This window comes from Mobula hypostoma, chromosome 8 (assembly GCF_963921235.1).
Source record: "Mobula hypostoma chromosome 8, sMobHyp1.1, whole genome shotgun sequence".
Lineage (NCBI taxonomy): Eukaryota > Metazoa > Chordata > Chondrichthyes > Myliobatiformes > Myliobatidae > Mobula > Mobula hypostoma.
Window position 1 is genome coordinate 102,344,003 of NC_086104.1, and position 27,881 is coordinate 102,371,883.

At 40.8% G+C, this 27,881-nt stretch overlaps 1 protein-coding gene across 3 annotated transcripts in view; it reads right to left on the reverse strand.

The window, feature by feature from the left end:
- wdr27 (WD repeat domain 27) overlaps positions 1–27,881 on the reverse strand; it is a 575,337-nt gene that overhangs the window by 315,819 nt on the left and 231,637 nt on the right. For all 3 annotated transcript variants that reach the window (XM_063056491.1, XM_063056490.1, XM_063056492.1), the window contains exon 23: positions 2,436–2,538. In XM_063056491.1, the coding sequence (XP_062912561.1) occupies positions 2,436–2,538 (103 nt within the window). The remainder of the gene's footprint in view (positions 1–2,435; positions 2,539–27,881) is intronic.

Below are 27,881 nucleotides of genomic sequence, written 5' to 3' on the forward strand. Positions count from 1 at the left end.
TGTTTTGTAATTCCTTTTTTACTCCACTGAAATACGGATACAACTGACTTCAGCTTCTTCTTAAATTTCAGGGTGAATTCAATCACATTATGATCACTTTCCCCTAATGGTTCTTTTACCTTAAGCTCTCTAATCAATTCTGTTTCATTGCACAACACCCAATCCAGAATAGCTGATCCCCTGGTGGGCTCAACCACAAGCTGCTCAAAAAGCCATCTCATAGGCACTCTAAGGGTACCTCCACACTACGCCGGATAATTTTGAAAACAAAGCTTTTTCTCTTCATTTTGCCCTGCCATCCACACTGAGCCGGCGTTTTCAGCCCCCGAAAACGGAGATTTTCGAAAACGCTTTCCAGAGTGAATAAATCTGAAAACGCTTAATATCCGGCGTAGTGTGTTCGGGGTAAACAGAGAAATTTAAAAACATTGTCATGACAACACCACAACAACAATGCTTTTTCTGCTTCTGCTTGGTACTGCGCAAGCTATTACAACGCGCAGTCAGTGTGAACGGTGTGAGAGTTAAATTGTAAAGTGAGCTTTTTTGACTATTTAAAAACGCTGTCATCACGTGCCGGAACAGATGTTCATTGTTTTCTTGAACGCCACCACCTAACAATTTCAGAACAGACGAACGAGACTGAAGCCAGAAGGGTGAGAAATGTACTCACCAAATACTTTGACCCATAACTTACTAAATAAATAAGTATACTCACTTCGCCCTGTTTTCTGTCCTTGCTTGTATGGTGGTTTACCTATTTATGCAAGTACTTCTCTGACAATAGATGTGTAACAGCCTAATGTAACATTGTATGGAAATACAAGATAATGCTGATGCAGACATTTTATACATTTAACAAGGTGCTTTATTAATGCAACAGAGTTAGTCAGTTTTTCAATGTTCGTCGTCAGCTGGGTCATACTGTCCATGAACTCCCTGTCGGTTGCCTCCATATGCTCCAGTATTTGATTTTTTTTAAGTTTTAAGTCCTCCTGCGCGAGAGCCAAGAGCAATTCCTTTGAAGTTTTTCTATTCTGTAACTGGACAAACGTGCACTAAGTATACTGCTTCCTCTTCGCTTGTTTCCTGTGTGTCCTGCGCATGCCCAGTAGGAGGAGATTCGCCCAAATATCCGCCTAATGTGGACGGAGATATTTTGAAAAATGCTTAGTGTGGACGCCCGTCCTTTTTACTCGAAACCGGTGCTTTCAAAATTATCCGGCGTAGTGTGGACGTAGCCTCAAAATTCCCTCTCTGGAATCCAGCACCAACTTGATTTTCCTGCATATTGAAATCCCCCATGACTCTCGTAACATTGCCCTTTTGACATGTATTTTCTATCTCCTGTTGTAATTTGTAGGTCACATTCTTACTACTGTTTGTGGGGGGGGGAGGTGTCTGTATACAACTGATATCAGGGTTTTTTTTTAACCTTGCAGTTCCTTAGCTCTACCCACAATTATTCAACACCTTCTGACTCTATGTCACCTCTTTCTAATGATTCAATTTATTTTTTTACTAACAGAGGAACACTACCCCCTCTACCTTCCTGCCTATCCTTTCAATACAATGTGCATCCTTGGTCATTAAGCTCCCAGTTATAATCTTTCAGCTATGATTCAGTGATGCCTGGTGACAGTTCCAGTTCATTCATGATACCTCTACAATCTCCTACTTTGTCCAGTGATTCAGTACGGTCTGACCTCTAGAAAACAGGCCGTGATTAAGATTGCCCCTTACCACACCCCCACCCCCCCCGGCACCTCTACCTGTCTAGCATTGGTGCTTTGAATAATGTCCCAGTAAAAACTGCTGCAGAAATTTATGAATTAATGGCAGCAAAGTGGGCCATTCAGCATATTTAGTATCAACACCATCCCCATGAGCCTTTCGACTAGCTATTTTTATTTAAATTATAGAAATTGTTGCTGATACATTTTGATGATAGAACACCTTTATTCACCATATACATTTATGTTAATTGGGAATTTGCTGCAGTGTGTTGGTCAGGGTGTGATATACAACAAAAAACAACAGCGTTCAATAATTATAAAAAATTATATAAAACTAAAGTTAGAGGTTAAGTTCCAGATAGAACAAAATTTGCATAAATACATAAATATCAGCATGTATTTACAATGTAGATGTGGTTTAAAGTGTTTACATGACTGTGTAGTGACATGGGTATAGATAAGGAGGGTGGTGGGGTGGCTAAGTAAAATGGTTGATCAGATTAACTGCCTGGGGGAAGAAAGTATTATATATAAAACAAATTCTACATGCTTCATTACTTGGAAGGATTATATAAATTTAATTTGCTTTGTGAACTGCTTGGTTCCTCTCCGAATCAATAGCTCACACGATTGTAGTTTACATTTTGCTAAAAGATTACGATGTAAAGCATTCATCTTCAATTCCAAAAGTATACTTACACATTTATCTTCAGATCCTGTAGCTAAAAATCTCCCACAGGGACTCAGGGCAATGCCACAGTGTTGGCAACGGTTGAGGTGTCCTTCATATCGGCGCACAGCTCTAAAGGAACATCACATTGAGAGTTCAATGAATTATTGTCATATAGACACAGGACCAATCTGTGCTGCTCTTTTAAAGCAAACAGACATACAAACTACATACATCAAAGTTGCTGGTGAACGCAGCAGGCCAAGCAGCATCTATAGGAAGAGGCGCAGTCGACGTTTCAGGCCAAGACCCTTCGTCAGGACATACAAACTACCATCTAGCTAAATACTAGATTTACAATCGCGCAAACTTTAATTCCTCTGGAACTCTTTGCAAATCCTTTGAAACAGAAGTGCCTGCAGTTTCTACAGCAGCTCAACCACAGGCTCATTCGAGGCTACCTGGCATCCGGGGCACCTGTTCAGTGAGACACAGCTTTAAAACAGCTTTACCCAACCCGTCCCTGGATGCCTTCATACAGCAAGCGCAGCAGAATACTGTATTACATTGCAGAGGTTATAGAGGAGATTTAGGAAGATGAGACCAGGACTGGATAATGTCAACTGTGAAGTAAGATTAAATAAGATAGGAGCTGATTTTTTTTAAACAGGGATGGTTGTGAGAAAAATGTGCAATACTGTGCAACAAGCTGGCCAGACCCTACCATTGAAGCAGAAGTATTTGATTAATGTTACATAGCCTTTGGAACCTGATTGTAGAGGCACTTGGTTATAGCCCTGGTCTCACTGAAGGTATCTGCAAATACCTTAATTCTCATGTGACCAGACTCAAGAACAGTTTCTTCCCCATTGTAATCACACTTCTGAACCAATCATTTTTCAGATCCCCTTGACAGCGGCACTGCCACATTCTGGAACCCTTAATTCTATCTTTTCTGTTAAGGACCTTTCAGCATTTCTTATGCATTGCCTCAGTTTTTACGACTGTACTTTGCACCTTTCCATTATTTTTGCACTTGTCGCTGCACATATCACCGTAGTTATTACTACCATATATACCGTTTACACTGTGAGCTTCACACAAAGCAAGGAATTTCATCACACCTTGGTGTAAACTAATCTAAATCTGTCAGTCTGTTACCTTACATTATGTATTAGTTTCAAAAAACATCCATTTTAATGAACATTATAGAAAATTAAAAGTAATTGCCTGATATGAGAGGGCCACAGCACAGGATTGGAAAAAGCTGCAGAAAGTTATAAACTCAGCCTCATTACAGGCACTAGCCTCCCCAGTATCAAGTACAGCTTCGAAAGGTGATTCCTCAAGAAAATACAGTGCCTATCAAAATTGGAAGTTTTCACGTTTTATTGTTTTACATCATTAAATCACACTGGATTTAATTTGGCTTTCTTGACATTGATCAACAGAAAAGACTGTGGCAAAGTGAAAACAATTTTCTACAAATTGGTCTAAATTTATTACAATCATTAAACACAAAATAATTGATTGCATAATTACTCACCACCTTCAAGTCAGTATTTAGTAGATGCACCTTTGGCAGCAATTACAGCCTTGAGTCTGTGTGGATAGGTCTCTATCAGCTTTGCACATCTGAACACTGCAATTTTTCCCCATTCTTCTTTACAAAACTGCTCAAGCTCTGTCAGATTACATGGGGATCGTGAGTGAACAACCCTTTTCAAGTCCAGCCACAAATTCTCATTTGGATTGCGGTCTGGACTCTGATTTGGCCACTCCAGGACATTAACTTTGTTGTTAAGCCATTCCTTGTAGCTTTGGCTTTATGCTAGGGCCATTGTCTTACAAGAAAACAATTCTTCTCCCAAATCAAATTTCTCTTGCAGATTGCATCAAGTTTTCCTCCAGGATTTCCCTGTATTTTGCTGCATCCATTTTACCCTCTACCTTTACAACCTTTCTAGGGCCTGCTGCAGTGAAGCATCCCCACAGCATGATGCAGCCACCACCATGCTTCACAGTAGGGATGGTGTGTTTTTGATGATGTGCAGTGTTTGGCTTATGCCGAACATAGCGATTAGTCTGACAAACAAAAAGCTCAATTTTGGTTTCATCAGACCATAGAACCTTCTTCCAGCTGACTTCAAAGTCTCCCACATGCTTTTCGGCAAACTCTAGCCGAGATTTCATGTGAGATGTTTTTCCCCCAAACAGTAGCTTTCTCTTTGCCACTCTCCCATAAATCTGCGACTGATGAAATACCCAGACAACAGTTGTTGTATGCACAGTCTCTCCATCTCAGCCAGTGAAGCTTGTAACTCCTCCAGAGTTGTCATAGGTCTCCTGGTGGCCTCCCTCACTAGTCCGCTTCTTGCATGATCACTCAGTTTCTGAGGGTGGCCTGTTCTAGGCAAATTTACAGCTGTGCCATATTCTTTCCATTTCTTGATTGTTGACTTAACTGGACTCCAAGGGATATTCAGTGACTTGGATATTTTCTTGTATTCATCTCCTGACTTGTGCTTTTCACTGAGTTGTTTGAAGTGCTCTTTTGTCTTCATGGTGTGGTTTTTGCCAGGTTACTGACTCCCCAGCAGCTGGACCTTCCAGATACAGGCGTATTTTTACTACAATCAATTGAAACACCTCAACTGCACACAGTGTTTCTCATTTAACTAACTATGTGCCCTCTAAAACCAACTGACTGCACCAGCAATGATTCTAATTGTCATATCAAAGGAGCTGAATACTTATGGCAATCAATTTTGTGTTTTAGATTTGTAATTATTTTATATTTGTAATTAACTTAGATCACTTTGTAGAGATCTGTCTTCAATTTGTCACAAAGAGTCATTTTCTGCTGATCAGTATCAAAAAAGCCAAATTAAATCCACTGTGATTAAATGTTGTAAAACAATAAAACTGAAAACATTAAACAGGGCTGAATTCTTTTCTTACCCCTTATGGGTGGTGTTTATGTGTATTTTTCCCTCAATCTCAGGTCCTCTACCAGAGGCCTGGGAGCTTGAGGGTTCAGTGTAATATCCTTGCTGTTGCGAGTAGTGCTCTCTTCTGAACCGAGATCTCAGATGTGGTTCCTCTGGCTTTAACCTTCCATATCCTTTCTATCTGCTCTTTCAAACCCTGATACTTCTCCAGCTTCTCATATTCTCTCCTCCTAACGTTGCTGTCATTCGGGATTGCTATATCTATTACTATTGCTTTCTTCTGTTCCTTGTCCAGTATTACTATGTCTGGTTGGTTGACCAGTACCTGCTTCTCAGTCTGTATTTGAAAGTCCCACAGGATCTTAGCTCTGTCATTCTCCACTACCTTCTTGGGTAGTTCCCATTTGGACTTAGGAGTGTCCAATCCATACTCAGTGCAGATGTTCCTGTACACAATTCCTGCAACTTGGTTGTGCCATTAAGTGTATGCTGTCCCTGCCTGCATCTTGCACCCTGTTGCTATGTGCTGGATGATTTCAGCAGATTCCTTACACAGTCCGCATCTTGGGTCTTGTCTGGTGTGATAGACCCGGCTTCTATTGCTCTTGTGCTCAGTGCCTGTCCTTGTGCAGCCATGAGCAGTGCCTCTGTGCTGTCCCTTGGCCCTGCCGTTTCCAGCCATTGGTAGGACTTTCTTATGTCAGCCACCTCTAATGATACCTGGCGATGGCACATCCTGTGTAGTGGCTTGTCCTGCCATGGCCTTTGGCTCTGCTTCACTCACATCCATTTCCATATCCAAGGCTCTCTGGGATATTCTCCTGGCAGGTTGTCCCTAGGGGCCATCTTCCTGACATGCTCATGGATGTTTCACAAGTATTTGTAGCTGTCTTGTACATCTGGTATGTGGCCTTCTGGTAACTCAACTCCTTCAGTCTTGATGAGTTTGCACTTTTCACTACCATCCAGCTGCACTTTCCAGTCCAAATGACATCCCGATGTCTCTGCTGTACACCCTTGTCGGGTGGATTAGTGAGTCAATGTCTCACTATACCAGGAACTTCAGAGGCCAACACCAGGAACTGCCTGGTCTCGGCGGCGTGAGAGTCCAGGTTCCAGGTCCCAGTGCTGGCAGCCCAATAGAGGTCTTGGGCTGGACTCCTCACACTTACGCTGCATCTGTCCACAAAAACCTCTGGATCAGAGAGAGAAGAGCAAGAAAAGTCATGCCTGCTCAGATGTTCCCCGGATTAACAAGGACTGTGCCAATTGTTGGGGAACTAGGGCCATCTGGCAAGAAATTAGTACCAGTACAAACCATACATGGCTGAGACTGGATAGATATATATCTATAAATAAATAGAATTAATCTCTTTCATGCTATCTATCATTCAATTCACACCATAGGAAGGATGTGAAGGCTTGAGAGGATGCAGGAAGTTTACCATGATGGGGCCTGGATTAGATGTTATGAGCTATAAGGAGAGATTGGATGAACTTGGCTTGTTTTCTCTAGATTGGGGAAAGTCGAGGAAGGGGCCTGGTACAAGTTTATAGGGTTATGAGAGGGAGAAATAGAATAAACATCCAGTATATTTTCCTCAGAGCTGAAACACCTAATACCAGAGGACATTCATTTAAGGTCAAAGGAGATGTGTGGGGCTGGGGCGAGTGTTTTTTTTTAATGAACGCAGACTGCAGTGGGTGCCTGGAACGCGCTCCAAGGGTGATAGTGGAGGCAAATACAATTGAGGCATTTAGACAGGCACACAAATCTGCAGAGAATAGAAGGATATGGGCAATGCGTAGGCAGAAGGGATTAGTTAAGCATTTAATCACTAGTTTAATTAGTTTGGCACAACATCCTGTGCATACTGTTCTCTGTTCGATTCCCATTTCATCTACCATGACCTCAGGATGTCTGATAACCTTTATAAACAATTTAAATTCAAATTTTATGTTAATATACAGATGGTTAAAATCTGACCAGAAATCTTACACTGTATCAAACTGAAGTCTGAATGAGGATGAATACAGTTTTTTGTTACATCTTAAAATGATGAATATGCAGTCACCATTTTACACTCTGTTGCATACTGCATTCCACACTAATGATATAATAATTTGAACTGATAGCATTGCTGTATTAATAAGTTCATGACCATTGATACAAATGGTGTAGGCAGAATATTTGCAGAAGAAAAATTCACATTCCCATATCATGACAGCAACATTACAACTTCTTCCAATCCTTTCACTGACTTTAAAATCGGAAAGACTACAATAGAATCCCAATTTAAGAAATAATTTATGTCCAATAAATAAAATCTGTGATTACTATGAGTCATAAGTGACAGAGATCCCCACCCAGTGCTACCATTGACTGTGGTTCTGGAGACATTTGTCATATCTGTTCATCTGCCAAAATGTATTCTCAATGCAAAGGCAGGGCTGTCTTTAACGTAATAAACAGATGCTATATTTGGATATTCGGTCGTGTAAACTTTGGTCAGGCAATAGGGCAGTTAATTAGCACATCACTAATAAGATGGTTGATTTAACAACATCAGGGGTTTAAAGTGTTTATCCTATAAGGTGGTAGTCAACCAAGGTTTTCCAGAGGAATATTTCCCTACATATCTTCCTAGTACACTCATCCCTCCCTATTGATCTTCCTCCTGGAACTTAACAAGAGAAGTGCTACACCTGTCCTACACCTCCTCCCTCACCCCCATTCAGGGCCCCAACAATCATTTCCAGTGTGGTAACACTTCACCTGCAAGACTGTTGGGGTCATTTACTGTATCCAGTGCTCTCAGTGAGCACATAATAGATGATCTAACCTGGACCCACAACACCTCCTCACTAGTCAAGGAGGAACAGCAGCTTCTACACTGAGGAGATTCAGGAGTACAGGGCTCCTTGTCACCTTTCTAACAACTTTCTACAATAGCACCATGGAGAGTGTCCTGTCTGGCATTATTGTGCGGTTTGGAAGCTGAAAGGCATTGGACCGCACCCCCACAGAGGACTGTAAAACAACTGATAGGATCGCTGCGCTCTCCCTCCCCACTATTTGACATTTCTCAGGAGTGTTGCAGACAAAGGCTCAAAGCATTGTTGAGGATTCCCTTTCAACCATCCCACAATCTCTTTAACCCACTACTATCAAGGAGGTGGCACAGGAGCATCAGGACTAGGACTACCAGACTGGGTAACAGCTTCTTCCTTCAGTCTGTGCCACCACCAAGGTCTCGTCATTTCCTCAACAAGCTCTTTACCATTCACCTGTGCTACACGAATTTTCAATTATATTTTTATTAACTTATCTATAGTATAATATTTTGGAACATGCATTGATGATGCACTATGGTCTGAAGCAACATTGTTTCATTTGGTTGTGCATCTGTACAGTCAGATGACAATAAACTTGAATTTGATTCATTAGCACTGGATAGAGAAGGATCATGTCAACAACCGAACCCACAAGGTACAGACGCTGGTACTAACTATAAGGTGAGACAGCATTCGTTTGCAGGTCTTTCCATGACCATGTTTGTTCTTGGCAAAGGTTGCCATTGCCTTCTTCTGTGCAGTGTCTTTACAAGCTTGGTAACCCCAGCCATTATAAATACTCTTCAGAGATTGTCTGCCTGGTGTCAGGACTTGTGATATGTACCAGCTACTCATACGACCATCCTCCACCTACTTCCATGGCTTCATATAACCTTGATCGAGAGGGCTAAACAGATGTTATACCTTGGCCAGGAAAAAAATTGTAGCATGGGCTTTTGTTTACCGAGGGATGATCCTGATCTGCTGGAGATCAGCTGAATTCAATGTTTCAAGAGAAGATAGGGTGAACACAAAGATGACTGCTTAGGCACTTCTTCGGGTAAATCTCACTTGCAGCCTGTTATCATTCTAAACTAAATCAACAATGCAATGGGATGGCCAGGAATTATTTATATTCTTCTTCCTGACTGCCACCTGGACATTCTTAAAAGGATTGATGGCCTGAGCTTAAGATGATCAGAAGGTACAGGCCAGTCAAATGAGGTCATAATGAGCATAAGATAACCTTTCCATTTGATACACTAAATTTCAATTCAAATTTAAAACTACAAGGATTCTCACTACGTGAGTGCCCACTTCTGAATAATATGGTGAAAATGAAGTGTGACTACTACATGTCCATCTTGAATAAGTTTTGGCTTTGTACATAGAGATGTGAAGCAAGCAGGACAATGAAGTGGCAGGCATGGCTGCAGATGGCCTGAGAACTTGATATCCAATGACAATGCATAAAGAGAGATGTGCATTTCTTTGGCAATCTTTCCTACCATTATCTGGATGTTCAAAAATAATACAATCACAAATAATTGGGCTCAGTTAGATGAAAATATACAGGGACTCTCCATGCTTTCAGCACCCAAGGTCAAATACTCGCCGACTAGGTCCAGTATGGTCAGAAACAGAGACAACTGGTCAAATACTCGACAACTAGGACCAGCATGGTCAGAAACAGAGCAAACCGGTCAATTACTCCCCGACTAGGTCCAGTCTGGTCTGAAACAGAGCCAACTGGTCAATTACTCCCCGACTAGGTCCAGTCTGGTCTGAAACAGAGCCAACTGGTCAATTACTCCCCAACTAGGTCCAGCATGGTCAGAAACAGAGACAACTGGTCAAATGCTCTCTCACGGTGGTGTCTGAAAAGGGGATGCTGTCCAAGTTGCATGCCATCTTGGTCAATGTCTCCCATCTACTACATAATGTACTGGTTGGGCACAGGAGTACATTCAACCAGAGACTCATTCCACTGAGATGCAACACAGAGCATCATAGGAAGTCATTCCTGCCTGTGGCCATCAAACTTTACAACTCCTCCCTTGGAGGGTCAGACACCCTGAGCTAATAGGCTGGTCCTGGACTTATTTCATAATTTACTGGCATAATTTACATATAACTATTTATGGTTCTATTACTATTTATTATTTATGGTGCAACTGTAACGAAAACCAATTTCCCCCCGGGATCAATAAAGTATGACCATGATTATGACCAAGTCCAGTGTGGTCTGAAACAGAGAAAACTGGTCAATTACTTCCCAACTAAGTCCAGTATGGTCAGATACAGAGAACACCGGTCAAATACTCCCTGACTAGGTCCAGTATGGTCAGAAACAGAGAAAAACAGTCAAATGCTCCCCAACTACGTCCAGTATGGTCAGAAACAGAGAACACTGGTCAATTACTCCCCGATTAGGTCCCGTATGGTCAGAAACAGAGAACACCAGTCAATTACTCCCCGACTAGGTCCAGCATGGTCAGAAACAGAACAAACCAACCTTGATTCTGTTCTAATTTCCTACCCCAGTACGTTATATTTTCTGCAAAGACTACTGTGGCTTCTTCAAAAACAACCATCAATTACTGTCAGATCCATGGATTACACCTCCTAAACAAAACCACTTGCTTCAAGCAAACAGAGGAGAATTTCATCACATCAGTCTAGCCTGCATTTAATTCCAGATTACAGAACTGGAAGGTCAACCTGCCCTAAAGCATCATGCAATGTCTGCTTTTCATTCCATTTTACCCACTCTCCAAGTACATACTGGGAAATTTTCTTCACTAATGCCACCATACAAAACTTTTGAAATTACTCATTTTGGATGGCATATTAAAATTACATATAATGTATTAACAATCAGATTTAACCCATTAAACTGCTCACAATCTGAAGCAAAAATAGCAGACCTTTAAACATAACAGCCATCAAATCGCATTCTGTGAACACCATCGTCCACAGAATGACAAATTCATTTGAACCACAACCGACAGCTTCAAAAGAAATTTGTTCTTTCTTTGAAATTTGCAAGCAATGACACACAGCAAGAACCCACAAGACTGGTAGAAGAAAAACAAGTCATTGTTTCCGAACAATGCTGCATTAACTTGATGATCGCTCGCCAAGCATACCCAGAGGAAAGCTGGCTGACAAGAGTTTAGTTTTTCCAAAACTGTCACAACAATAACCAAAACTTAAGTTGCTTTGTCAGTATTTAACAACTGTCTTGTACTTTTAGCTCTATTTCAACCTCTTTAAAACAAAAACACTGAAGAGTTGAGCAAAGAATTTAATGAAATTAGCTGGTCTCCAGTTGTTACTAAGAAATTACTCCATTCTTTTGTAAAACATTATTCTGAAAGAATTTTGAAGACACAGAAGATTTAAATATTTATCTTTCATTCAGTTGGTGCCAGTTTATAGGTTAGCAATTGGCAAGAATAAAAGAAATATAACATATTCTCTAATTGATAGGATGAGACAAATATCCTGATTAAGAAGTTGCAGAACCTGGGCCTCTGTACCTCCCTCTGCAATTGGATCCTTGACTTCCTAACTGGAAGACCACAATCTGTGCAGATTGGTGATAACATCTCCTCCTCGCTGACGATCAACACTGGTGCACCTCAGGGGTGTGTGCTTAGCCCACTGCTCTACTCTCTAAAAACCCATGACTGTGTGGCTAGGCATAGCTCAAATACCATCTATAAATTTGCTGACAATACAATCATTGTTGGTAGAATCTCAGGTGGTGACAAGTGGGCGTACAGGAGTGAGATATGACTAGTGCAGTGGTGCCACAGCAACAACCCAGCACTCACTGTCAGTAAGACGAAAGAGCTGATTGTGGACTTCAGGAAGGCTAAGACAAAGGAATCAATCCTCATAGAGGGATCAGAAGTGGAGTGAATGAGCAGTTTCAAGTTCCTGGGTATCAAGATCTCTGAGGATCTAACCTGATCCCAACATATCAATGCAGTTATAAAGAAAGCAAGACAGCGGCTATACTTTATTAGGAGTTTGAAGAGATTTGGCATGTCAACAAGTACACTCAAAAATTTCTATAGATGTACCGTGGAGAGCATTCTGACAGGCTGCATCACTGTCTGGTATGGAGGGGTTACTGCACAGGACCGAAAGAAGCTGCAGTGGGTTGTCAACTTAGTCAGCTCTATCTTGGGCACTAGCCTACAAAGCACCCAGGATATCTTCAAGGAGCAGTGTGTCAGAAAGGCAGCGTCCCTTATTAAAGATCTCCAACACCCAGGGCATGCCCTTTTGTCATTGTTACAATCAAGTAGGAGGTACAGAAGCCTGAAGGCAAACACTCAGTGATTCAGGAACAGCTTCTTCCCCTCTGCCATCTGATTCCTAAATGGACATCGAACCCTTAGACACTACCTCACTTTTTTTAATATACTGTATTGTATTTCTGGTTTTTTGCACGATTTTTAATATATTCAAAATAAGTATACTGTAATTGATTTACTTATTTATTATTACTTTTATTTTATTTATTATTTTTTTCTATATTATGTATTGCATTGAACTGTTGCTGCTAAGTTAACAAATTTCACATCACATACAGGTGATAATAAACCTGATTCTGATATTGTTCTCCCAGGAGATCTATACTTGATCTATGGCATATTCCCATTTTTTTCTCTTATGTGCACTTATTTAATTTTTTGACATGTATTTATTATAATTTACAGGGGAATTTAAAACAATGGGCTTAGTGGATTACATGATATGGTAGCTAGCACTGATGTCTTCACTCAGACTTCAACCCTGACCTCAGGTGTTGCTCTCCCCATTGACCAGATAGGTTTCAAGATAGAGATTAGCTTTACTTATTGCATGTACATCAAACATAAATGCATACAGTGAAGTGTTTCACTTGCGTCAACGACTAACACAGTCAAAGGATATGTTGTGGGTAGCCCGCAAGTGTCAGCATGCTTCTGGTGCCAACATAGCGTACTCACAACTTACTAACCCTGACTGCACGCCTTTTTCGAATGTGGGAGGAAACTGGAGTATGTGGAGGAAAACCACATGGTCAAGGGGAGAATGTACAAACTCCTTATAGGAATTGAACCCCAAGATTCTGATCATTAGTGCTGAAGAGCATTATGCTTGCCACTACACAACCATGCTGCCCTACTGCTCAGTTCTTTACATTCCAAATACATACTGAAAGGTTGCCTCAGTATAGATATGAGGCATAAAGAACTAATGGGTCTATGAGAGGGAATAAGTTGCAGGGCTACAGGGAAATACCAGGAGAATGTAGTTAATAGGATGAGATTGATCTGCTGGGAGCCAACATGGGCACAACAGGCCAAAAGGGCTTCTTTTGAGTTCTAATAACCTTGACTTATTTTGTAAGAAGCGGTTGCACATTTAAGAGAGAGATGAGGAGAAAATTGTTCTCAATGCATTGGGAACCTTTGGAATTTTCTACTGCCAAAAATCTGTGATGCTGAGTCACTGCATATTTCCAAGGCTGAGTTTAATTTTTAGTCAAAGACAAAATCAAAGTATGTATATGCAACCATATACTACTTTGAGATTGATTTACTTACAGGCTTTACAGGAAAATAAAGAAATACAATAAAAATTACAAAAAAACTATACATCAACAAAAAACGACAAACAGCCAATGTGCAAAGGAAGTCTGAGGGAATCAAGGATTACAGAGAACAGCAGAAGTAAAGCCAAGATTAGATCCAACATGATCTTATTGAAGAGTATGGCAGGTTCAAGGGACTCCTCTGGTATATTTTAATGCAATTTCAATACCTCTGGTTGTTCTGAGGTCAGGAAAGGCTTAACTGTAATGTGGGATTGGTAATGATTTGGAAAATTCTATTGGCATTTGGATCTCTGGGCAGCTATGGATCAACACTTTCAAAGTACTATATAGCCAAGACTTTTGCACAATACTGGATATGTCACCATATACAACCCTGAGATACATTTTTTTGCGGGGATACTCAGTAAATCCAAGAATCATAAGAGAATCAAACCACCCCCAACAGGATGGACAAGCAACCAATGTGCAAAGATAACAAACTGTGCAAATACAACAAGAAAAAGATAGAAACATAGAAACATAGAAAATAGGTGCAGGAGTAGGCCATTCGGCCCTTCAAGCCTGCACCGCCATTTATTATGATCATGGCTGATCATCCAACTCAGAACCCTGCACCAGCCTTCCCTCCATACCCTCTGATCCCCGTAGCCACAAGGGCCATATCTAACTCCCTCTTAAATATAGCCAATGAACCGGCCTCAACTGTTTCCTGTGGCAGAGAATTCCACAGATTCACCACTCTCTGTGTGAAGAAGTTTTTCCTAATCTCAGTCCTAAAAGGCTTCCCCTTTATCCTCAAACTGTGACCCCTCGTTCTGGACTTCCCCAACATTGGGAACAATCTTCCTCCATCTAGCCTGTCCAATCCCTTTAGGATTTTATACGTTTCAATCAGATCCCCCCTCAATCTTCTAAATTCCAACGAGTACAAGCCTAGTTCATCCAGTCTTTCTTCATATGAAAGTCCTGCCATTCCAGGAATCAATCTGGTGAACCTTCTTTGTACTCCCTCTACGGCAAGGATGTCTTTCCTCAGATTAGGGGACCAAAACTGCACACAATACTCCAGGTGTGGTCTCACCAAGGCCTTGTACAACTGCAGTAGTACCTCCCTGCTCCTGTACTCGAATCCTCTCGCTATAAATGCCAGCATACCATTCGCCTTTTTCACTGCCTGCTGTACCTGCATGCCCACTTTCAATGACTGGTGTATAATGACACCCAGGTCTCGTTGCACCTCCCCTTTTCCTAATCGGCCACCATTCAGATAATAATCTGTTTTCCTATTTTTGCCACCAAAGTGGATAACTTCACATTTATCCACATTAAATTGCATCTGCCATGAATTTGCCCACTCACCCAACCTATCCAAGTCACCCTGCATCCTCTTAGCATCCTCCTCACAGCTAACACTGCCACCCAGCTTCGTGTCATCCGCAAACTTGGAGATGCTGCATTCAATTCCCTCATCCGAGTCATTAATATATATTGTAAACAACTGGGGTCCCAGCACTGAGCCTTGCGGAACTAATAATAAATAAGCAATAAATGTTGAGAACATGAGTGTTATGTACCCCTAGCGGTTATATTTTTTATGGACTATACCTTTAAAAAGAGAGAGAGAGCTGTGCAACACAAGCACCTTGTTATTGAGAGAGAGAGAGAGAGAGAGAGAGAGAGGGGGGCAGAGTCTGTCTTTCAGCTCGTGTTTACACTTTTACAAGGACACTGACTACTGCTGTCAGTTTTTGGGTTGCCATGGGAAGACAGAGAGGTGGAGTTATTTGATGTACAATCGATGTTATGGTTTCTCTGCAGCGTGTTTATTTTTTACAAGGACAGTTACAGACACAGAGAAACACGTGATCAGAGTCAAGATGGATTCCATTAGTGAAAGACACCAGTGAGTGAGGTCCTGGTTTAAACCTTCAGTAGCCCGAAAAGGGGTGAGTTGATATTGATCCTGAGTATTGATAAATGACTCTTGCAAGTTCTCTGCAACTGGAACGAGTTTGCAGAAAGATAGAAGGGAGGAGCTACTTGATGGACAGTTGGCGTTCAGCATGGTGAGATAAATAGAAGGTCAGCTGTTAGACCTACACACACATGATTTTGGACACTGGAAGAGCTTTGTTGTGCCCACAGAAAGGTGAGTTCTTGGAGGATTGATCAGGCGGATCGATCAGTGGCTCTCGCAGTGTGAAAAGGGTGTGACTGGTAGGGAGTTATTCGTGTGTCCAACCCTCGCCTGGGTTGATAACTCCCCCACAGAATAAAGGTCCCCTTTGTTGTGGTTACAGTCGGTGACTCCTAAAGGATTTCAGAGGACAACGGGAAGATCGACGGCATCAGCTCACCTGAAGACTCAAACCTCTCTCTCTCTCTCCATCACTACTCAACTCAATACCATGAACTGAACTGAACTTTACTCATCATCATAAGACTAATCTACTTGAAGAAGCTTGGTTTTCATATATTTCCACACTTACTTATATATAATCATTGCTAACCTGTTTGATTTATCTGCATTTATATTACTGTATTGCGTAGTTACTAATAAATATTATTAGTTAATAGCAATACTGGACTCCAAAGTGTTTTCCATTTCTGCTGGATCTTTAACCCATCACAGGGTACGTGACAGTGAGAATGTTGCAAATGTGGAAGATCCAAATAATGTTTAAACACAGTGCAGATTCAGATAAAAAGGAAATACTGCAATGCGCCGTAAAAGGTTTTGTGGTGACCACAGTTTTTTGTTGCTGAAGTTGATGGCATGGCATTTTAACACAACCCCTTGACTTTGCCTAAAATTTAAGGATTAGGAAAGAGAATAAATGGGCAGTCTAAAATCTCAGACTGTTCCTATTGTGTGGTTATTCAATGACAGCTACAAAAAAAAACACTTATTTTATATTTTTCAATCCTGCATTTGAGTTGGCTTTTAGCTTGGTTCCGCTGGGTCAAATCAGTCTGTAGCAATGCTGCCCTGCCAACTGTAATACTCCTGGCAATTCTTTAAAGACACTTATCAAAGTAAACAAAGCTGGCTGTTGCAGACTCTTCATCCATTTAAATTAGTCTCTCATTACATAGATAATATGACCAGCACTGGGGTGAATGCAACATGTTTATTCCCATTGTAACAAATGTATTTCATTGTTCCGCATCGTTTCATGCCAATTTGCATCATAATCACAAATTAAACTAATGGCATAAAGTTATGCCTGCCGTATAACAGAATAAGGAGGCTTAATTGGCAATTTACTGCCTTAACAAGAAAATTAAACTTGGAGGATTTTGAAAGGAAACAAAGTTTACATTTAGATCATAAATGTTGAATAAACAGTGATTTTGATGAAGGGTCAGCAGCTTATTTCCATCAATAGATGCGGCCTGACTTGCTGAGTTCCTCCAGCACTTTGTGTGCGTTGCCCAATGTTGAATGCTCGGTGGAGTTCTCCATTTCATTTAGAATTGAAATTATGGTCGTACTTCTATCAATAGTAAGTTGATGACACAAGTTTATTAGTATTTCCTACTTTCATATCTGTCTCTTTTTCCATTAATACAATTTTCCTTCCTTTATTGTTCTTCATGCATCTAATTTGACTGAATCAAATTTAATGCTTCAAGGTAATAAAGTGTCAACAGTTTTGATGACAGATCTTTGATCTGAAATTAAAACTCTTCTTTAAACTTTCCTTTCCATACATAAATTGGTTTATTATTGTTGCAGGCACGGGGTCTATTCAGATCATTTCATTAAAACAGTGCATTGAGGTAGTACAATGTAAAATAATAGTAGAGAATAAAATTATTACAGTTATAGTAAGTGCAAGACAGATAAACAATAAGAGGCAAAATAGATTGTGAGGTCAAGAGTCCATCTTATCATATGAAAGAACTATTTAATAGTCGTATAACAGCGGGGTAGAAGCTGTCCTTGAGCTTGGTGGTACATGCTGTCAGGCGCTTGCATCATCTGTCCAGTGGGATTGTGGAGTTTCTGATTACGTTGACTGCAAGGCTGCATTAAGTGTAGACAGAATTGCCAAACCTAACATTTTTCTACAACTTTCAAATTTCCATGAACTGCAGTATTTTGCTTTTTGACTGAATTTCTATCTCACAGATTCCCGCCTTTTGCAAAACTCACCTCATCTTTAATCTGGAGATTCTACAAAGGAGCAATAATTCATACCACCAGCTTACTGCAGTTGTGCCTTTGTGTGTGTGTATATATATGCCTTTATATACATACATACACACACATATACACACAGTGCCTATAAAAAGAATTCACCTACCCTCACAACATTAAATCACAGTGGATTTAATTTGGCTTTTTTAACATTGATCAACAGAAAAAGAATCTTCCATGTCAAAGTGAAACCAGATTTCTACAAAGTGATTTAAATTAATTACAAATATAAAACCCAAAATAACTGATTGCATAGGTATTCTCCCAGTATTCACCGCACCCCGCCCCCAGTTACTATGACATACCAAATCATCACTGGTGCAGCCAATTGGATTTAGAAGTCACATAATTAGTTAAATGGAGATCTGTTTTTGGAGACCTGTGTGCAGTCAAGGTGTTTCAACTGATTGTAGTAAAAATACACCTGTATCTGGAAGGTCCAACTGCTGAAGAGCCAGTATCCTGGCAAAAACTACACCATGAAGTTAAAGGAATACTTAAAGCATCTCTGCGTAAAGGTTATTGAAAAGCACAAGTTAGGAACATTTCCAAGCCACTGAGTAACCCTTGGGAAACAGTTAAGTCATCAAGAAATGGAAAGAATATGGTACAGCTGTAAATTTGCCAAGAGCAAGCTGTCCTCAAAAACTGAGTGACAGTGCAAGAAGGGGACTAGTGAGGGAGGCCACCAAGAGACAACCCTGGAGGAGTTACAGGCTTCAGGGCTGATAAGAGAGAGGTTATGCATACAACTTTTGCCCAGGTGCTTCACCAGTCACAGCTTTAGGAGAGAATTGCAAAGGGAAAGCCACGGTTGAAATCAAAACTTCACATGAAATATCGGCTAGAGTTGCTAGAAGGCATGTGGAAGACTCTGAAGTCAGTGGAAGAAGGTTCTATGGTCTGACGAAACGAAAATTGAGCTTGTTGGCGAACAGACTAAATGCTCTGTTTGGTGTAAGCCAAACACTGCACATCATCAAAAACACACCATCCCTACTGTGAAGCATGGTGGTGACTGCATCATGCTGTGGGGATGCTTCACTTCAGCAGGCCCTGTGAAGGTAGAAGGTAAAATGAATGCAGCAAATCCTGGAGGAAAACCTGATGCAGTCTACAAAAGAACTGCGGCTTGGGAGAGGATTATTTTTCCAGCAAGACAATGAGCACAAACATAAAGCTAAAGCTACACAGGAATGGCTTAAAAACAACAAAGTTAATGTCCTGGAGTAGCTAAGTCAGAGTCCAGACCACAATCCAACTGAGAATTTGTGGCTGGACTTGAAAAGGGCTGTTCACTCATGATCCCCATGTAATCTGACAGAGCTTGAACAGTTTTCTAAAGAAGAATGGGGAAAAATTGCAGAGTCCAGATGTAAAAGCTGATAGAAACCTATCCACACTGACTCAAGGCTGTAATTGCTGCCAAAGGTGCATCTACTAAATACTGACTTGAAGGGGGTGAGTAACTATGCAATCAATTATTTCATGTTTAATAATTGAAATAAATTTAGACCATGTAAGAGTCCTTTCTGTTGATTAGTGTCAAGAAAGCCAAATTAAATCCACTGTAATCTAATGCTGGAAAATAATAAAACACTGTCATCAAAGTAAACAGAAGCACTTAAACAGGTCAACTCTCCAAGCCCACTATGGTTTTGTCTAGCTTTAAACCTGCTCTTTAATCTACTGAATTGGATGAAAATAGAGTATCAATTCAGAGACAACCAAACAAATTATACCTTGGCAGACTTCTATACATGGACGACTTAGCATTATATGCTCCATCAATAAAGCTAAAGGTATTAAGTCAAATTGTGGAAATATTTTCTAAAGATATAAAAATTAATTTCGGTCTAGATAAGTGCAGAACATTAATCATAAAGAAAAGAGCTAAAAAGCTAGTTGAATATAAGTGCGGCAGGATACAATATCGCGGTGGCAAAACTAATCCAAAATCAAAAGCCCTGCATGACGCACCCTCAGCTCCAATGAAATGATTGTTCTAAAGAGTCAAATCCATCATTAGATCCTTTATTAGCAATTAGGAAACATACAATCTTGATGCAACATTAAGTGGTTAGCAAAGATATCCCAAGCTACAAACTGCCACAAATAAGCAAAATTATGTAACTTATTCCTTTCAATTTCACCACACCCCCACGAATGTGACTAGTTACCATAATAAAGAAACAACACAGAATACAAAGCAAGTAAAAAGCAGATACATGGCTCCTACAAATATGAAACATACGAGTATTTGGGATATCAACAAGCAAAGAAATATATTATAGTGTGATATGATAAAGGGAAACTTTCAACAGAATTTATGTCAATGCTTATGACAATCTGTCAAACAGAGCTCAATAGTGAAAATATAACAAAGGGTTTCCCTATGCCCATATTAACGCACACTATTTTTGTCTAAAACTGATCTGGAAAATTTACAAAGAAAAATAATGATATATTTAAGCAATTCTGATAAGTAGTACATAGGCGGGAGGAGAAGATGGCGGCACACCTGCGCGTGCGCAGCCCTCCAGTGAAAAATGATATCGTATCTGTTAAATAGAGGCCGTGGACAATTCTGATTTGATGGAGAATGGACATGAAAGCACAGAGGAATATCTGGAGAAATTTCTGAAACACCCATTTGCTGCTGTTGTTACTGTGTGGTTGGGAATCTTTCGGAGGGTAGGCCTCAAAATCCCCAGCCTTGCCTGCTTTTGACGACCGAGAAGGAGGTCGAGTCATTCGGACAGAGATGGCGCACAGTACTCGGTGTCGGAGAGCTGATCAGAGCTTGAAGTTTTCGGATGACTCAGAGTCGGATTGTGGTCGGCATGACAGGGAGAGTTCTTCCTTCTCCCGTCTGCGTGAGATGTGGGACATTTGAGAAACTTTGAACTTTACTGTGCTCACGGACTTCTTCATCAAGTTATGGTATTGTTACACTGTTTGTAACTATATGTTATAATTATGTGGTTCTGTCAGTATCTTTTAGTCTTGGTTTGTCCTGTGTTTTGTGATATCACACCGGAGGAAATAATGTATCATTTCTTAATGCATGCATTACTAAATGACAATAAAGGAGGACTACGTGTCTTCATAATCATACCACTAAACTTAAATGAAAACGCAACCAAGAAAAATGAAGAAATTATTACTATGGAAGAAAAAGTTAAACAATGAAAGAGCATGAACCTCCATGGAAGATATCTCCATGATCTGAGCAGACTAGATGTTGATAAGGAAATGTCAAATGTTTAGCTCCAAGTTGGAGACCTCTTCCAAGTAACATAGGGGTTCCTTATGGCAATACAGGCTCAGGTAGTTAACACATTAAAAAAGTTATCAGAAATGCATAATTAAAGACCAACAAATTCAAAACAATAAATGCAGAAAATACCAAGAGAAACCAGAAACCTTCTCCTTGGTAAATACTAAAGTAAAGTGCTCGTTAAGTACCTCAGCCACATCCCTCGCATTGAAGCAAATGTTATTCCCTTTATCCTTGAGTGGAACCACCCTCTCCCTAGTTATCCTCTTGCTCTTGATGTATATAGAGAATGCCTTGGGATTCTCTTTTATCCTACTTGCCAAGGACTTTACATGGCTTTTCATGGCTTTCCTAACTCTCTTCTTGAGTTCTTTTCTGGTTTCTTTATAATCCTCAAGGGCTCTTTTTAACTCTAGCTTCTTAAGCTTTGCATACTTTTCCTTTTACGTCTTGACTAAATTCTTCATCTCTCCTGTCATCCGAGGTTCTCTTACCTTGCCATCCTCGACCTTCCATCTGATTGGAACATTCCTTTCCTGTACTCATTGCAGTTGGTCTTTAAACATCCATGGCATGTCAGATGTGGATTGCCCAAAAACAGCCATTCCCAATTAATTCTCCATTGTTCCTGCCAAAAGCTTTCATAATTTTCCCTGCTCCAACTTAATACTCTCTCACAATGCTGATGCTTATCCTTATCTATACCAATCTTAAACAATGTGTCTGCTATGCAAAAGTGACAACTTTTCTTCAATCCCAGTTATCAAACCCTGGTTTTGGTACTCATGCTCCACTACATTTGGACAAACAAGTGGCCAAGGTTGAAGCACAAGAATCCTTCAAACTGAAAGTACTGTTATCTTGCACTGAGTTCTAGGCCATACTGTCTGCTGAAAGTTCAACCAAATAAGCAGGCATTACTTTTGTGGTTTCTAACATCTGAACCTTTCCATCAGGTTCCATCTGTTTCACCAATGAAGTTTATTATCCTGTGGTTTTAAATGCTACTGCCAATTGAAACTGGTGATTCCACACTGACAAAGTCATAAAGCACTACAGCGCAGAAACAGGTCCTTCAGCCCATCTAGTCCATGCCAACCTAGTCCCATCAACCTGCATATGGACCATAATCCATGTACTTATCCAAACTTGGCTTAAATATTGAAATCAAACCTACATCTACCACTTCTTCTGGCAACTCATTCCACCCTCTGAGTGAAGAGGTCCCCCCTGAGGTTCCACTAAAATATTTCACTTTTCACCGTTAACCCGTGGCCTCCAGTTCTAGCTTCACTCAACCTCAGCGGAAAAAGTCTGCTTGCATTAACCTATCTATACCCCTGGAAAGGATCAAAGATCAACTTTATTCAGCAGATACATTTACAGGCATTAGGAATTTATTATGGTTGTGTTGGTGTGATATGCAACAACACTATTCTTAAAAAATACTCTCAATTACAGGGCTTTGAAATAAAGCTGTTCAAGTCTAGTTAAAAGATATGATCCAATATTTGAGAGAAACTACTTGATAATGACATCAGGATTCCCTTGATATTCTATATACAATTCATTTTTCTGAAAGGACAAACTGTTCAGTGTCTATGCAGACACACCTGGAAGCACAGAAAGAACAGAGTTTAAGATCAATTAATTTAGCTTACAGGATCTCTCAGGAATCTAGAGGGTTTCACATCTGTTTATTCCGATGCACTCCTAAGTAAGCTAGGTCTTTCTGCTATTGCATCCTTCCCAGCTCGGTGTTCAGCCAAGAATGTGTGTTAACTGCACGAATGTTGAACCCTTGGACAATGGCCAATGGCGGATAAGCAGACAGAGACCAAGACCCAACTTGATTTTTAACATGCTACAGAACTGATCGGCTCATTTGTATGCTTACAGACGGCTCTATGCCTCAAGTGATACTGGGAAGGAGCCAACTATACTGCTCAGACTTTGAAATTACTGACATGCCAATTAAACAAATTAGATTCCACAGGACCTTTGCCACTTTCCATGGGAGTCCATTTCCCCTAGCCATACAATAACAATATTAATTGTAATAAATAAAAACAAATAATATATAATAAATAATGACAAAAGCAAATAAATAATTAACAATTGAACAGGGAACTAATTCATAAAATCTGGCCCAAGACCATTATCCAACAGAATTTGAAAACAAGTTGTATAAGGAGCAATCAAACAAAAACAAAATTTGACCAAAAGACAGTAGCAATCTACCAACTGTAATTGGGACCATCAACTCTGGACAGGTAGGGGGAAGAAGCCAGTACAAGAAGGTGGAAGGAAGAGAAGGAGTACAAGCTGGAGGGTGATAGGTGAAGATAGATGAGGGGAGTGAAGTGAGAAACTGTAATCGTGGGAGGTGATAGGGAGAACCTGATAGGAGAGGGCAGTGGACCATGGGGGAAATGGAAGGATAAAGGGCACAAGGGTCAGGTAAGGAGAAGGGAAAGAGTAAGAGGCCAGTCAGAATGGGGAATGGGAAAGGAGAGAGAAATTACCAAGCATTATAGAAATTGATGTTCATGCTATCAGGTTGGAAACTACTCAGATCAAATATGAGCTGTTGCTCCTCCAAACTGAAAGTAACTTCATTGTGGCAGAAGAAGAGGTCATATGGACTGACCTGTCAAAATAGGAATGGGGATTGGAACCAAAATGGTTGACCACTGGGAAATCCTGCTTATTGCAGATGGAGCAAAGGAGTTCAACAAAGCTTATATATATTTCCTATAAAAAGTATTCACCCTCCCCACTCCCTTGGAAGTATTCATTATTTATTGTTTTGCAACAGTGAATCACAGTGAATTTAATCCGGCTTTTTTGACACTGATCAACAGCAAAAAGACTTTCAATTCAAAGTGAAAACAGATCTCTACAAAGTAATCTAAATCTAAATTACAAATATAAAACAAAAATAATTGATTCACCCCTTTCAAATCAGTATTTAGTTATTGTACCTTTGACAACAATTATAACTTTGAGTAGATAGGTCACTATCAGCATTGCACATCTGGACACTGGAATTTTTCCCCATTCTTTTTTTATAAAACTACTCAAGCTCTGTCAGGTTACATGGGGATCATGAGTGAACAACCCTTTTCAAGTCCAGCCATAAATTCCCAATTGGATTGAAGTCTGGACTCTGAATTGGCTGCTCCAGGACATTAACTTTATTGTTTTTAAGCCATTCCTGTGTAGCTTTGGCTTTATGCTTGGAGTCTTTGTCTTGCTGGAAAACAAATCTTCTCCCAAGTTGCAGTGCTCTTTCAGACTGCATCTGTTTTTCCTCCAGGATTTCCCTGTATTTTGCTGCATTCATTTTACCCTCTACCTTCACAAGCCTTCCAGGGCCTGCTGCAGTTAGGCATCCTCATAGCACAATGCAGCCGCCACCATGCTTCACCATGGTGCGTTTTTGATGATGTGCAGTGTCTGGCTTGCACCAAACATAGCATTTAGTCTGATGTCCAAAAAGCTCAATTTTGGTTTCATCAGACCATAGAACCTTCTTTCAGCTGACTTTGGAATCTCCCACATGCCTTCTGGCAAACTCTAGCTGAGATTTCACATATTTTTCAATAGTGGCTTTGTCTTTGCTACTCTTCCATAAAGGTGTGACTGGTGAAGAACCCAAGTAACAGTTGTATGCACAGTCTCTCCCATCTCAGCCATGGAAGCTTGGTCAGTGGTGCTACAAAGTTTATGAACCTGTAGAATTTTCTCTATTTCTGCATAAACGACCAAAAATGTGATCAGATCTTCATGCCAGTCATAAAACTAGATAAAGAGAACCCAATTAAATAAATAACATAAACAACATTTACGGGATTACTGCCTGTGCCACGTGACAGTGAGTATAGGAATAGTGAAGTGGAGGATAAATGCATAGCTGAGGGATTGGAGCAGGGGGCAGGGATTCAGATTTCTGGATTATTCAGACCTCTTTTGGGGCAGGAGTGACCTGTACAAGAAGGACGGGTTGCACTTGAATCCCAGGGGGACTAATACCCTGGCGGGAAGGTTTGCTAAGGCTATTGGGGAGAGTTTAAACTAGAACTGCTGGGGGGTGGGAACCAAACTGAAGAGACGGAGGAAGAGGCGGTTGGCTCACAAATAGAGAAAGTGATAGAGAAGGGACTCGCTTAGACCAATAGTTTGAAATGTGTCTATTTTAATGCAAGGAGAATTATGAACAAAGTGGATCAGCTTACAGCGGGGATCAGTACTTGGAGCTATGATGTGGTGACCATTACAGAGTCTTGGGTGGCTCAGGAGCAGGAATGGTTACTTTAAGTGCCAGGCTTTAGATGTTTCAGAAGGGACAGAGAGGGAGGCAAAGTAGGTGGGGGCATGGCACTGTTGGTCAGAGATAGTGTCATAGCAGCAGAAAAGGAGGAAGTCATGGAGGGATTGTTTACAGAATCTCTGTGGGTGGAAGTTAGGAACAGGAAGGAGTCAATAACTCTACTGGGTGTTTTTTATAGACCACCCAATAGTAACAGGGACATCAAGGAGCAGATAGGGAGACAGATTCTGGAAGGATATAATAATAACAGGGTTGTCATGGTTAGAGATTTTAATTTTCCAAATATCGATTGGCATGTCCCTTCAGCGAGGGGTTTAGATAGGGTGGAGTTTGTTAGGTGTGTTCAGGAAGGTTTCTTGACACAATATGTAGATAAGCCTACAAGAGGAGAGGCTGTACTTGATCTGGTATTGGGAAATGAACCTGGTCAAGTGTCAGGTCTCTCAGTGGGAGAGCATTTTGGAGATAGTGATCACAATTCTATCTCCTCTCCATTGGAGAGGGATAGGAACAGACAAGTTAGGAAAGTGTTTAATTGGAGTAAGGGGAAATATGAGGCTATCAGGCAGGAACTTGGAAGCATAAATAGGGAACAGATTGGGAATCTATGGAAGAAATGTGGCAAATGTTCAGGGGATATTTGCGTGGAGTTCTGCATAGGTATGTTCCAATGAAACAGGGAACCGATGGTAGGGTACAGGAACCATGGTGTACAAAGGCTGCTGTAAATCTAGTCAAGAAGAAAAGAAGAGCTTATGAAAGATCCAAAAAACTAGGTAATAATAGAGATCTAGAAGATTATAAGGCTAGCATGAAGGAGCTTAAGAAAGAAATTTGGAGAGCCAGAAGGACCATAAAATGGCCTTGGTGGACAGGATTAAGGAAAACTCCCAAGGCATTCGAAAAGTATGTGAAAAGCAAGAGAATAAGATGTGAGAGAATAGGACCAATCAAGTGTAACAGTGAAAAAGTGTGTATGGAACCGGAGAAGATAGCAGAGGTACTTAATGAATACTTTGCTTCAGTAATCACTACAGAAAAGGATCTTGGCAATTATAGAGATGACTTACAGCAGACTGAAAAGCTTGAGCATGTAGATATTAAGAAGATGTGCTGGAGCTTTTGGAAAGCATCAAGTTGGATAAGTCACCAGGACAGGATGAGATGTACCCCAGGCTACTGTGGGAGGCAAGGGAGGAGATTGCTGTTCCTCTGGCAATGATCTTTGCATCATCAATGGGGATGGAAGAGGTTCCGGAGGACTGAAGGGTTGCAGCTGTTGTTTCATTATTCAAGAAAGGGAGTAGAGATAGCCCAGGAAACTTTAGACCAATGAGTCTTACTTCAGTGGTTGGTAAGTTGATGGAGAAGATCCTGAGAGGCAGGATTTATGAACATTTGGAGAGGCATAATATGATTAGGAATAGTCAGCATGGCTTTGTCAAAGGCAGGTCGTGCCTTACGAGCCTGATTAAATTTTTTGAGGATGTGACTAAACATATTGATAAAGGTAGAGCAGTAGATGTAGTGTATATGGATTTCTGAAAGGCATTTGACAAGGTACTCCATGCAAGGTTTATTGAGAAAGTAAGGAGGCATGGGATCCAAGGGGACATTGCTTTATGGATCCAGAACTGGTTTGCCCACAGAAGACAAAGACTGGTTGTAGACGGCTCATATTCTGCATGGAGGTCGGTGACCAGTGGTGTGCCTCAGGGATCTGTTCTGGGACCCCGACTCTTCATGATTTTTATAAATGACCTGGATGAGGAAGTGGAGGATGGGTTAGTAAATCTGCTGATGACACAAAGGTTGGGGGTGTTGCGGATAGTGTGGAGGGCTGTCCGAGGTTACAGCGGGACATTGATAGGATGCAAAACTGGGCTGAGAAGTAACAGATGGAGTTCAATCCAGATAAGTATGAGGTGGTTTATTTTGATAGGACAAATATGATGGCAGAATATATTATTAATAGTAAGACTCTTGGCAGCATGGAGGATCACAGGGATCTTGGGAGTCCAAGTCCATAGGACACTCAAAGCTGCTGCACAGGTTGACTCTGTGGTTAAGAAAGCATACGGTGCATTGGTCTTCATCAATTGTGGGATTGAATCTAGGAGCCGAGAGGTAATGTTGCAGCTATATAGGACCCTGGTCAGACCCCACTTGGAGTACTGTGCTCAGTTCTGGTCGCCTCACTACAGGAAGGATGTGGAAGCCATAGAAAGGGTGCGGAGGAGATTTACAAGGATGTT